The 13480-nt window shown below is 52.1% G+C and overlaps 1 protein-coding gene across 4 annotated transcripts in view; it reads right to left on the bottom strand.

Annotated features, from left to right (window-relative positions):
- Window positions 1–1760: 1760 nt before the first annotated feature.
- LOC128694851 (uncharacterized) overlaps window positions 1761–13480 on the bottom strand; it is a 1130786-nt gene continuing 1119066 nt past the window's right edge. For all 4 annotated transcript variants that reach the window (XM_053785203.2, XM_053785209.2, XM_053785218.2 and 1 more), the window contains exon 15: window positions 1761–5409. In XM_053785203.2, coding sequence (XP_053641178.1) covers window positions 5268–5409 — 142 coding nt within the window. In that variant the 3' untranslated portion in view covers window positions 1761–5267. The remainder of the gene's footprint in view (window positions 5410–13480) is intronic.

A 13480-nucleotide genomic window follows, 5' to 3' on the forward strand; every position in this document is an offset into this window, starting at 1 on the left:
CAGCCTGCCAGCAGACAGGCCAGCCTCCCAGCAGACAGGCCAGCCTCTCAGCAGACAAGCCAGCCAGCCAGCAGACAGGCCAGCCTGCCAGCAGACAGGCCAGCCTTCCAGCAGACAGGCCAGCCTCCCAGCAGACAGGCCAGCCTCTCAGCAGACAGGCCAGCCTGCCAGCAGACAGGCCAGCCTGCCAGCAGACAGGCCAGCCTGCCAGCAGACAGGCCAGCCTGCCAGCAGACAGGCCAGCCTGCCAGCAGACAGGCCAGCCTGCCAGCAGACAGGCCAGCCTGCCAGCAGACAGGCCAGCCTCCCAGCAGACAGGCCAGCCTCCCAGCAGACAGGCCAGCCTCTCAGCAGACAGGCCAGCCTGCCAGCAGACAGGCCAGCCTGCCAGCAGACAGGCCAGCCTGCCAGCAGATAGGCCAGCCTCCCAGCAGACAGGCCAGCCTGCCAGCAGACAGGCCAGCCTCCCAGCAGACAGGCCAGCCTGCCAGCAGACAGGCCAGCCTGCCAGCAGACAGGCCAGCCTGCCAGCAGACAGGCCAGCCTGCCAGCAGACAGGCCAGCCTCCCAGCAGACAGGCCAGCCTCCCAGCAGACAGGCCAGCCTCCCAGCAGACAGGCCAGCCTCTCAGCAGACAGGCCAGCCTCCCAGCAGACAGGCCAGCCTCTCAGCAGACAGGCCAGCCTCCCAGCAGACAGGCCAGCCTTCCAGCAGACAGGCCAGCCTCCCAGCAGACAGGCCAGCCTCTCAGCAGACAGGCCAGCCTCCCAGCAGACAGGCCAGCCTCTCAGCAGACAGGCCAGCCTCCCAGCAGACAGGCCAGCCTTCCAGCAGACAGGCCAGCCTGCCAGCAGACAGGCCAGCCTCCCAGCAGACAGGCCAGCCTCCCAGCAGACAGGCCAGCCTCCCAGCAGACAGGCCAGCCTCTCAGCAGACAGGCCAGCCTCCCAGCAGACAGGCCAGCCTCCCAGCAGACAGGCCAGCCTCTCAGCAGACAGGCCAGCCTCCCAGCAGACAGGCCAGCCTTCCAGCAGACAGGCCAGCCTCCCAGCAGACAGGCCAGCCTTCCAGCAGACAGGCCAGCCTCCCAGCAGACAGGCCAGCCTTCCAGCAGACAGGCCAGCCTCCCAGCAGACAGGCCAGCCTCCCAGCAGACAGGCCAGCCTCCCAGCAGACAGGCCAGCCTCCCAGCAGACAGGCCAGCCTCTCAGCAGACAGGCCAGCCTCCCAGCAGACAGGCCAGCCTCTCAGCAGACAGGCCAGCCTCCCAGCAGACAGGCCAGCCTTCCAGCAGACAGGCCAGCCTGCCAGCAGACAGGCCAGCCTCCCAGCAGACAGGCCAGCCTTCCAGCAGACAGGCCAGCCTCCCAGCAGACAGGCCAGCCTCCCAGCAGACAGGCCAGCCTGCCAGCAGACAGGCCAGCCTGCCAGCAGACAGGCCAGCCTCCCAGCAGACAGGCCAGCCTTCCAGCAGACAGGCCAGCCTCCCAGCAGACAGGCCAGCCTGCCAGCAGACAGGCCAGCCTGCCAGCAGACAGGCCAGCCTGCCAGCAGACAGGCCAGCCTCCCAGCAGACAGGCCAGCCTTCCAGCAGACAGGCCAGCCTCCCAGCAGACAGGCCAGCCTGCCAGCAGACAGGCCAGCCTGCCAGCAGACAGGCCAGCCTGCCAGCAGACAGGCCAGCCTGCCAGCAGACAGGCCAGCATACACTTCAGGATTCACCAGCTGATGGAGGAAGGAGTGGCAGTGAAAAACGCAAATTTACAACACCTAAAGTAATGAATATTTATTGTGTAACTGGAAATGATTACATCAGCATTATTTAGATAGTTGTAATTCAGATTCTCGTTTACAAATACCAACATTAGTTTTCCAAAGAGCATCATGAAGCAATACAAAATTCTAGAAATCATGAAACAATCAAGTGTTGTATTATACAAGTCTGCAGAAATGGACAAAATACCATGTAAATTTTAACAATAAATTCTGGACATTTATACATTGTAGTTATAAGTACATCAGTAAATTCTCCACTTCTCAAGTAAGCAGTTTTGGGAATTGGGAAATTTGATGATAAAAAATATTCCTTCAGAAAATAAAACCATATTTGTCCTGAAGAAATATTCAGGTGAAAATACTAGGCGGTGTATAATGTATGATAGAGGAGTGTGCGCTAGGAGAGTGCGTTTTGTAGAGGCAATGAATAACGATCAAATTGTGGTAATAAATCAGTCTTTTAAGCCTAACTCGCTGCTATTTGAACTCTGTAACCTGCTGTCTCACCCTTTCCTGTGTGAGCTGGAAATAAGCTGTCTCTACTCTTAACTCAAGCTTCTATACTCACAAAGCAAAGAGAGAACTACAGCCAAAATATCCTCTGTATTGTGTTTAAGTTTACCAGAATATATTTTGCAATACAACGTTAAAGATACCTAATACACCTTGACAGTTCCAGCCGAAGTGTTTCTTTGCACCTCACTTAGGTTATAAACAACCTTCACTCACTTTGTTTACATCTTAGTCAAGAACCCTGTAGCATCTTAGATTTCCACTGAATCATGTTTTCTTTGTTCAATATCTGATCTTTCCGGCTTTGCAATAAACACTAAATATATAGGAAAATGAAGGTCAGTAGAAGCTTTGATAAAATACATTGGCATCCTATGATTTATCTATATTAAGCAAATTTATAAACGACTTGGAAAGTATTCTTCACATTCAGGGAAGATGGCAGACTTGGTAGCAACACCATTAAGCGTTACTGCCAGCTGGCCAACCTTCTATCATCTCTGATCTTTAGAACCTACGTTTGGTGTGAATATTTTTGTTCTATACCATTCCACATGCTTAAGTACACAGGTTCACACTAACCATACCACGGGTGGGGTTAGAACCCGCAATCAGAGAGTCACAAAACTCTAGACAGACGCGGGTTCTAACCCCACCCGTGGTAGGGTTTATTTGCAATCGTGTCATTACGATTTCGTGAGTCAGGTTCACACTGTGATGCTTTCTACGTTAACAGTCACTGCTAATCCACCTGGGAGGACCCACAGTGCAGTATACACATGGATTCTGGAGAAACCAACCTGCCAAATAGTGCCAATGGATCCTATGCATTGAAATAATGAAGTCAAACTGTGCAAAAACCTCTATAGAAGGTATTTTCTGTTACATATTTGCATAAGTTTTAAAAGGTGTAGTGCAGTCAGCTCATGTCAGTGTTCTCACATTAAGGAGTCATGTCTTAAACTTCATAAATGACATTTTATAAGAAAGGTGCAAATAGGATTGACTTGAATTTACATCAGTTACAAAATTACATAAAACTTCTTCATAATATTGTACCACTAGAAAGGTTTTTCCATTAAACTTCCGAATAAACTTCAATTTTCACTCTACAATGACTCGTGTCGCAATATCATCTTCACCAATAAAAAAAAATATTGGCAAAATGCGTACAATGAAGCTCTGTACACTGTACACTGACAGTGGTAGACCTTATTACATTATCTTATTACATTATCTTATTACATTATCTTAATACTGCAATTGAAAACTTTCAGTGTTCGTTTTTTTTAACAGAAGAGTGCATATAAACAGGCACTGTTTTACTTACAGTGTGAGCTCCTTTATTGAACCCTAGGGAAGGTTTCTGTTACAATTCTGGAATTGTCCAACCACTTAGGTTAGTTCAGAAAGCAGGGAGATATATACACGTAATATGTATGATGGAAATACATAGATAGGCCTTGGAACATTATACTTTTTCATATTTTTTATATTTTGTAAAATCAAGTTTAGGTCAAATTTATTATATACAAGATTGGCGTTTATAATACGTCTGAATGTTGGCTAAAAGTGTACATAATTTACGTAATTTCGTTAAATTAGTGCTTAATTCATTTAATTTTGTTATATTTACTTGTACTTTTACAAGGAATTCAGTCTTTGTGCACTAAGACTTTTCTTCCAAACATTCATCTTAAATTTTATTCTTTTCACCGCTTAAGATTATCTTAAGATTATCTTTGCATCACTGTTGATGACACACGCGTTTGACAACTTGAAGAACACAGTCAACTTTCTTGCCATGGGAGACACAGCTGCATACTGCTCAAGGCTTTCTATATAGTATGCCAATATCACTTAGCTCTGTATAAGATGCAGAAATAGAGATTTTTACTGTTAAGGCAACACAGAGTGTTAAGCAGAAACTCGCATCGTTGCCTGAACGTTGAGAACTGTATTAAATTCTATTTTATTTTTGTCAGTGACTCGTTTACTGCATTTTAGAACAAAACATGTACTGGTACTGGTAGCATTTATGAAATTCTATGTGATGGAGCTTAAGTATCAGTGTTGGCAACTTAGCCAAAGTAACTATGTAAGCTGTAACGAAGTGGCAAATATAGTTAGCAACATCACTTCCAAGCTGTGGCCATCTGGTGAGTGTTATCTGTAACATCCACTCTGCAGTATCTCTGAATTCGGTCTTTATATATACATCAACATCCTTCCCCAATTGGTAACTCAATTTTTTTTATCTTAGCCTCTTTCTGTTGTGCATTTTTCTTGATTTCTGTGTATGCTTGTTAAGTCAGCCGTCTTGCATACGAATTCAAGCAGACTGTCAGTATTTTACTGACGTGACGCTGAAATCTAGTGCCCGAGTTCTGTGGGAAGTTTTCTCAGGTCTTGAAGTTCAATGTGTCGTCCAGACATCGCTGAGGAAGCAGCAGCAGTGATTCTTTCAACATTTTGCATTCTTCGTTTCACATTTATCATGTATATTAGGTATCCCTCTGTGTTTAAAAACAATAATTATTATACATTTTTATCTTCATACAAAATCTGTGGTCTTTATTGGGCCATCATTTGCGATTTCATTTAACATGCGTAGGAATACTTAAAATATATTATATATACAGAGAGATAACAGACAAATCGTGATTACACTAAACTTTCCCTACAAATCAAATCATTGAGTTACATTATGGTAAAAGGTATTGAAATAACTATTTTTAGCATGATGGGTCGAGGAGACGCTCTAGATCAAAAGAATAAAGTGTTTCAACATTTGTTCATTCGGGTAAAGTTCCCCCTTCAATGGCAGGATGAAGCAGGAAGAGTCAGCGGAAAGGGAGGATAAGTGGTGGGTAGGAGATAGCCGAGGGAGAGTTAGGGGACTGGAGTGAGAGAGAAAGTAGAGGAACAATGAGGTGTGGAAGGTGGGGATGGAAGAATAGAAGTGGCCCTGCGTCTCTCTACTTAATGAGAGGCAGCTCCTGGTTGTCACAGACATCCATGTTGTAGTAGACAGCGTCGGAGTTCGAATTAGACGTCATGGGCATGGCTGCTCCGTCAGCCTCAGCCTCCAGCCGCAGGGCGCCCATCCGGTCGCCACGTCTGGTAAACATAAGTACAATTATCATACGTGTCTGGTACAATAATCAAACATGTCTGGTACACATGAGTGCAATTATCATACATATTCTAAGTTAAGCAATAAAATCACAGTTAACAGGTGACATCACAATATGCAGAACAACCAATCTGATAAAAACAGTGAAATTCCAAGCGATTTTCACAGTTCCTTGAATAAGTGAGAAATCACAAAATCGCTTGGAATTTTACTGTTTTTTTTGTCACAGTGGTTATTCTGCATAGTCTAACATATGTGTAAACTACCTACGATAACTAAAAAAAATAAAGTGACATATTTCGAGGGGTAAGATCTTGATTCAAGACCTATTGAATACATAGAGGATATCTAGGAAATATGTATGCGCTAGTGTATTCTAGGATCCCAGTCTCCGAGATATTTAGGGAATATTTCTTCGGTTTTGCTTCTAAGCTGCGTTTACTTGACTCACGAAATCGTTATGACACGATTGCAAAGAAACCATACGACGGATGGGGTTAGAACCTGTGATCAGAGAGTATCAAAACTCCAGACCGCGTCGGTCTGGAGTTTTGAGACTCTGATCGCGCGTTCTAACCCACCCGTGGTTTTTTTGTTTTATTTGTAAGATTCGAATTAGTTATTGGATGTGTGTGTCCTAATGTGCCATTATTATTGAAGACATTGAATGTAAGTGTCAATGTGACAACTTGCAAATACCTCTGCTGATTCCTTTCAAATATTTAACTAAACGCGAAACTTACGCTACTCGCGCACTCTTCCTCGCGCGAGCATTGAGGTACATGGGGCTGGGGTTATGCAAAACAGGGATCCCTCTTTCAGATCGCGCTGCGAGCGATGAACATTATCTGTTGGTCATTCTGTTGGCACACCCAGGTACCTATTTAATATTAGGTGTAAGAAGGCTTTCGCATGCGTCTAGGTGAGGAAACTGGGGCACCAGTGTACTGGCAGGTGAGACACCTGGAGCACCAGTGTACTGGTAGGTGAGACACCTGGAGCACCAGTGTACTGGTAGGTGAGACACCTTGAGCACCAGTGTACTGGTAGGTGAGACACCTGGATCAGCAGTGTACTGGTAGGTGACACACCTGGATCAGCAGTGTACTGGTAGGTGAGACACCTTGAGCACCAGTGTACTGGTAGGTGAGACACCTGGAGCAGCAGTGTACTGGTAGGTGAGACACCTGGATCAGCAGTGTACTGGTAGGTGAGACACCTAGAGCAGCAGTGTACTGGTAGGTGAGACACCTGGAACAGCAGTGTACTGGTAGGTGAGACACCTGGAGCAGCAGTGTACTGGTAGGTGAGACACCTAGAGCAGCAGTGTACTGGTAGGTGAGACACCTGGAGCAGCAGTGTACTGGTAGGTGAGACACCTGGAGCAGCAGTGTACTGGTAGGTGAGACACCTGGAGCAGCAGTGTACTGGTAGGTGAGACACCTGGAGCAGCAGTGTACTGGTAGGTGAGACACCTGGAACACCAGTGTACTGGTAGGTGAGACACCTGGAACACCAGTGTACTGGTAGGTGAGACACCTGGAGCAGCAGTGTACTGGTAGGTGAGACACCTGGAACACCAGTGTACTGGTAGGTGAGACACCTGGAGCAGCAGTGTACTGGTAGGTGAGACATCTGGAGCAGCAGTGTACTGGTAGGTGAGACACCTGGATCTGCCGTGTACTGGTATCTGGAGCACCAGTGTACTGGTAGGTGAGACACCTGGAGCAGCAGTGTACTGGTAGGTGAGACACCTGGAGCACCAGTGTACTGGTAGGTGAGACACCTGGATCAGCAGTGTACTGGTAGGTGAGACACCTTGAGCACCAGTGTACTGGTAGATGAGACACCTGGAGCAGCAGTGTACTGGTAGGTGAGACACCTGGATCAGCAGTATACTGGTAGGTGAGACACCTAGAGCAGCAGTGTACTGGTAGGTGAGACACCTGGAGCAGCAGTGTACTGGAAGGTGAGACACCTGGATCAGCAGTGTACTGGTAGGTGAGACACCTAGAGCAGCAGTGTACTGGTAGGTGACCTGGAACACACCTGGAGCAGCAGTGTACTGGTAGGTGAGACACCTAGAGCAGCAGTGTACTGGTAGGTGAGACACCTGGAGCAGCAGTGTACTGGTAGGTGAGACACCTGGAGCAGCAGTGTACTGGTAGGTGAGACACCTGGAGCAGCAGTGTACTGGTAGGTGAGACACCTGGAGCAGCAGTGTACTGGTAGGTGAGACACCTGGAACACCAGTGTACTGGTAGGTGAGACACCTGGAACACCAGTGTACTGGTAGGTGAGACACCTGGAGCAGCAGTGTACTGGTAGGTGAGACACCTGGAACACCAGTGTACTGGTAGGTGAGACACCTGGAGCAGCAGTGTACTGGTAGGTGAGACATCTGGAGCAGCAGTGTACTGGTAGGTGAGACACCTGGATCAGCCGTGTACTGGTAGGTGAGACACATGGAGCAGCAGTGTACTGGTAGGTGAGACACCTGGAGCAGCAGTGTACTGGTAGGTGAGACACCTGGAGCAGCAGTGTACTGGTAGGTGAGACACCTGGATCAGCAGTGTACTGGTAGGTGAGACACCTGGATCAGCAGTGTACTGGTAGGTGAGACACCTGGAGCAGCAGTGTACTGGTAGGTGAGACAACTGGATCAGCAGTGTACTGGTAGGTGAGACACCTGGATCAGCAGTATACTGGTAGGTGAGACACCTGGAGCAGCAGTGTACTGGTAGGTGAGACACCTGGAGCAGCAGTGTACTGGTAGGTGAGACACCTGGAGCAGCAGTGTGCCTCACCTACCAGGAAATCGAACCCAAGTCCTCTCGATTGAGAACCGAGCAGGAAACTCTTGACCAGGTGTTGATAATTTAGAAGAATTATTTTAAACAAAAGAGTGCGCAAAACCCATATGTGTCATACAGCGCTTCGGGAAAGTGACGCATTCTAGCTCGATCCAGGGAAATAGAGGATAAGTCCATTTCCTTGGATCAAGAGCTCTCACTGGCATCTAGGTAACTCCCATGAAGTGTAGTGGAAGGAAAGCTGGGGATGGAGGAAGCTGGGTGATGGAGGAAATTGGGGGATGGAGGAAGCTGAGGGAGGGAGGAAGCTGGTGATGGAAGAAGCTGGGGATGGAGGAAGCTGGGGATGGAGGAAGCTGGGGATGGAGGAAGCTGAGGATGGAGGAAGCTGGAGATGGAGGAAGCTAGGGATGGAGGAAGCTGGGGATGGAGGAAGCTGGGTGATAGAGGAAATTGGGGGATGGAGGAAGCTGGGGATGGAGGAAGCTGGGGATGGAGGAAGCTGGGTGATGGAGGAAATTGGGGGATGGAGGAAGCTGAGGGAGGGAGGAAGCTGGTGATGGAGGAAGCTGGGGATGGAGGAAGCTGGGGATGGAGGAAGCTGGGGATGGAGGAAGCTGGGGATGGAGGAAGCTGGGGATGGAGGAAGCTGGGTGATGGAGGAAATTGGGGGATGGAGGAAGCTGAGGGAGGGAGGAAGCTGGTGATGGAGGAAGCTGGGGATGGAGGAAGCTGGGGATGGAGGAAGCTGGGTGATGGAGGAAATTGGGGGATGGAGGAAGCTGAGGGAGGGAGGAAGCTGGGGATGGAGGAAGCTGGGGATGGAGGAAGCTGGGGATGGAGGAAGCTGGGGATGGAGGAAGCTGGGGATGGAGGAAGCTGAGGGAGGGAGGAAGCTGGGGATGGAGGAAGCTAGGGGAGGAAATGGGGGAGGAAGCTGAGGGAGGGAGGAAGCTGAGGGGGATGGAGGAAAGCTGGGGATGGAGGAAGCTGGGGATGGAGGAAGCTGGGGATGGAGGAAGCTGGGGATGGAGGAAGCTGGGGATGGAGGAAGCTGGGGATGGAGGAAGCTAGGGATGGAGGAAGCTGATGATGGAGGAAGCTGGGGATGGAGGAAGCTGGGGATGGAAGAAGCTGGGTGATGGAGGAAGCTGGGGATGGAGGAAGCTGAGGGAGGGAGGAAGCAGAGGGAGGGAGGAAGCTGAGGGAGGGATGAAGCTGAGGGAGGGAGGAAGCAGGGGATGGGGGAAGCTGGGGATGGAGGAAGCTGGGGATGGAGGAAGCTGGGGATGGAGGAAGCTGGGGATGGAGAAAGCTGGGTGATGGAGGAAATTGGGGGATGGAGGAAGCTGAGGGAGGGAGGAAGCTGGTGATGGAGGAAGCTGGGGATGGAGGAAGCTGGTGATGGAGGAAACTGGGGGATGGAGGAAGCTGAGGGAAGGAGGAAGCTGGTGATGGAGGAAGCTGGGGATGGAGGAAGCTGGTGATGGAGGAAGCTGGGGATGGAGGAAGCTGGGGATGGAGGAAGCTGGGGATGGAGGAAGCTGGGGATGGAGGAAGCTGGGAATGGAGGAAGCTGGGGATGGAGGAAGCTGGTGATGGAGGAAGCTGGGGATGGAGGAAGCTGGGGATGGAGGAAGCTGGTGATAGAGGAAGCAGTGGATGGAGGAAATTGGGGGATGGAGGAAGCTGAGGGAGGGAGGAAGCTGGTAATGGAGGAAGCTGGGTGTTGGAGGAAGCTGGGAATGGAGGAAGCTGGGTGATAGAGGAAATTGGGGGATGGAGGAAGCTGAGGGAGGGAGGAAGCTGGTAATGGAGGAAGCTGGGGATGGAGGAAGCTGGGGATGGAGGAAGCTGATTGAGGGAGGAAGCTGGGGGTGGAGGAAGCAGGGGATGGAGGAAGTTGGAGGAAGCTGGGGATGGAGGAAGCTGGGGATAGAGGAAGCTGGGGATGGTGGAAGCTGGAGGAAGCTGGGGATGGAAGCTGAGGGAGGGAGGAAGCTGGGGATGGGGAAGCTGGAGGAAAGCTGGAGATGGAGGAAGCTGGGGATGGAGGAAGCTGGTGATGGAGGAAGCTGGGGATGGAGGAAGCTGGGGATGGAGGAAGCTGGGGATGGAGGAAGCTGAGGATGGAGGAAGCTGAAGGAGGGAGGAAGCTGGGGCTGGAGGAAGTTGGAGATGGAGGAAGCTAGGGATGGAGGAAGCTGGGGATTGAGGAAGCTGGGGATGGAGGAAGCTGTTAATGGAGGAAGCTGAGGGAGGGAGGAAGCTGGGGATGGAGGAAGCTGGGGATGGAGGAAGCTGAGGGAGGGAGGAAGCTGAGGGATGGAGGAAACTGGGGATGGAGGAAGCTGGGGATGGAGGAAGCTGGGGATGGAGGAAGCTGGGGATGGAGGAAGCTGGGGATGGAGGAAGCTGGGGATGGAGGAAGCTGTGGATGGAGGAAGCTGGGGATGGAGGAAGCTGGGAATGGAGGAAGCTGGGGATGGAGGAAGCTGGAGGAATGGAGGAAGCTGGGGATGGAGGAACCTGGGGATGGAGGAAGCTGGGGATGGAGGAAGCTGGGGATGGAGGAAGCTGGGGAATGGATGGGAAGCTGGAGGAGCTGAGGGGAGGAAGGGAGGAAGCTGGTGATGGAGGGGGATGGAGGAAGCTGAGGGAGGGAGGAAGCTGGAGGAAGCTGGGGATGGAGGAAGCTGGAGGAATGGAGGAAGCTGGAGGAAGCTGGGGATGGAGGAACCTGGTGATGGAGGAAGCAGGGGATGGAGGAAGCTGGGGATGGAGGAAGCTGGAGATGGAGGAAGCTGGGGATGGAGGAAGCTGGGGATGAGGAAGCTGGGGAGGAAGCTGGTGATGGAGGAAGCTGGGGATGGAGGAAGCTGGGGATGGAGGAAGCTGGGGATGGAGGAAGCTGGTGATGGAGGAAGCTGGGGATAAAGGAAGCTGGGGATGGAATAAGCTGGAGATGGAGAAAGCTGGGGATGGAGGAAGCTGGGGATGGAGGAAGCTGAGGGAGGGAGGACGCTGGGGATGGAGGAAGCTGGGGATGAAGGAAGCTGGGTGATGGAGGAAGCTGGAGGAATGGGAAATAGCTGGGATGGAGGAACCTGTGGAGGGTGGAAGCTGGGGATGGAGGAAGCTGGGGATGGAAGAAGCTGGGGATGGAGGAAGCTGGGGATGGAGGAAGCTGGGGATGGAGGAAGCTGGGGATGGAGGAAGCTGAGGGAGGGAGGAAGCTGGGGATGGAGGAAGCTGGGGATGGAGGAAGCTGGGGATGGAGGAAGCTGAGGGAGGGAGGAAGCTGGGGATGGAGGAAGCTGGGGATGGAGGAAGCTGGGGATGGAGGAAGCTGGGGATGGAGGAAGCTGAGGGAGGGAGGAAGCTGGGGATGGAGGAAGCTGGGGATGGAGGAAGCTGGAGATGAAGAAAGCTAGGTGATGGAGGAAATTGGGGGATGGAGGAAATTGGGGGATGGAGGAAGCTGAGAAAGGGAGGAAGCTGGTGATGGAGGAAGCTGGGGATAGAGGAAGCTGGGGATGGTGGAAGCTGAGGGAGGGAGGAAGCTGGGGATGGAGGAAGCTGGAAATGGAGAAAGCTAGGTGATGGAGGAAGCTGGGGATGGAGGAAGCTGAGGGAGGGAGGAAGCTGGTGATGGAGGAAGCTGGGGATGGAGGAAGCTGGGAATGGAGGAAGCTGGGGATGGAGGAAGCTGGGGATGGAGGAAGCTGGTGATAGAGGAAGCTGGGGATGGAGGAAGCTGGAGATGGAGAAAGCTGGGTGATGGAGGAAGCTGGGGATGGAGGAAGCTGAGGGAAGGAGGAAGCTGGTGATGGAGGAAGCTGGGGATGGAGGAAGCTGGTGATGGAGGAAGCTGGGGATGGAGGAAGCTGGGGATGGAGGAAGCTGGGGATGGAGGAAGCTGATGATGGAGGAAGCTGGGGATGGAGGAAGCTGGGGATGGAGGAAGCTGGGTGATGGAGGAAATTGGGGGATGGAGGAAGCTGAGGGAGGGAGGAAGCTGGAGGATGGAGAAAGCTAGGTGATGGAGGAAGCTGGTGATGGAGGAAGCTGGGGATGGAGGAAGCTGGGGATGGAGGAAGCTGGGGATGGAGGAAGCTGAGAGAGGGAGGAAGCTGGTGATGGACGAAACTGGGGATGGAGGAAGCTGAGGGAGGGAGGAAGCTGGTGATGGAGGAAGCTGGGGATGGAGGAAGCTGGAGATGGAGGAAGCTGGGGATGGAGGAAGCTGGGGATGGAGGAAGCTGGGGATGGAGGAAGCTGGGGATGGAGGAAGCTGGGGATGGAGGAAGCTGGGGATGGAGGAAGCTGGGGATGGAGGAAGCTGGGGATGGAGGAAGCTGGGGATGGAGGAAGCTGGGGTGGAGGAAGCTGGGGATGGAGGAAGCTGGAGATGGAGAAAGCTTGGTGATGGAGGAAGCTGGGGATGGAGGAAGCTGGGGATGGAGGTAGCTGGGGTGGAGGAAGCTAGGGATGGAGGAAGCTGGGGATGGAGGAAGCTGGGGATGGAGGAAGCTGGGGATGGAGGAAGCTGGGGATGGAGGAAGCTGGGGATGGAGGAAGCTGGGGATGGAGGAAGCTGGGGATGGAGGAAGCTGGGGATGGAGGAAGCTGGGGATGGAGGAAGCTGGGAATGGAGGAAGCTGGGGATGGAGGAAGCTGGGGATGGAGGAAGCTGGGGATGGAGGAAGCTGGTGATGGAGGAAGCTGGGGATGGAGGAAGATGGGGATAGAGGAAGCTGGGGATGGTGGAAGCTGAGGGAGGGAGGAAGCTGGGGATGGTGGAAGCTGAGGGAGGGAGGAAGCTGGGGATGGAGGAAGCTGGAAATGGAGAAAGCTAGGTGATGGAGGAAGCTGGGGATGGAGGAAGCTGGGGTGGAGGAAGCTGGGAATGGAGGAAGCTGGGGATGGAGGAAGCTGGGGATGGAGGAAGCTGGGGATGGAGGAATGGAGGAAGCTGGGTGATGGAGGAAGCTGGGGATGGAGGAAGCTGGGGATGGAGGAAGCTGAGGGAGGGAGGAAGCTGGGGATGGAGGAAGCTGGGGATGGAGGAAGCTGGGGATGGAGGAAGCTGGGGATGGTGGAAGCTGAGGGAGGGAGGAAGCTGGGGATGGTGGAAGCTGAGGGAGGGAGGAAGCTGGGGATGGAGGAAGCTGGAAATGGAGAAAGCTAGGTGATGGAGGAAGCTGGAAATGGAGAAAGCTATGTGATGGAGGAAGCTGGG

This window comes from Cherax quadricarinatus, chromosome 14, assembly GCF_038502225.1.
Source record: "Cherax quadricarinatus isolate ZL_2023a chromosome 14, ASM3850222v1, whole genome shotgun sequence".
Taxonomy (NCBI): Eukaryota; Metazoa; Arthropoda; class Malacostraca; order Decapoda; family Parastacidae; genus Cherax; species Cherax quadricarinatus.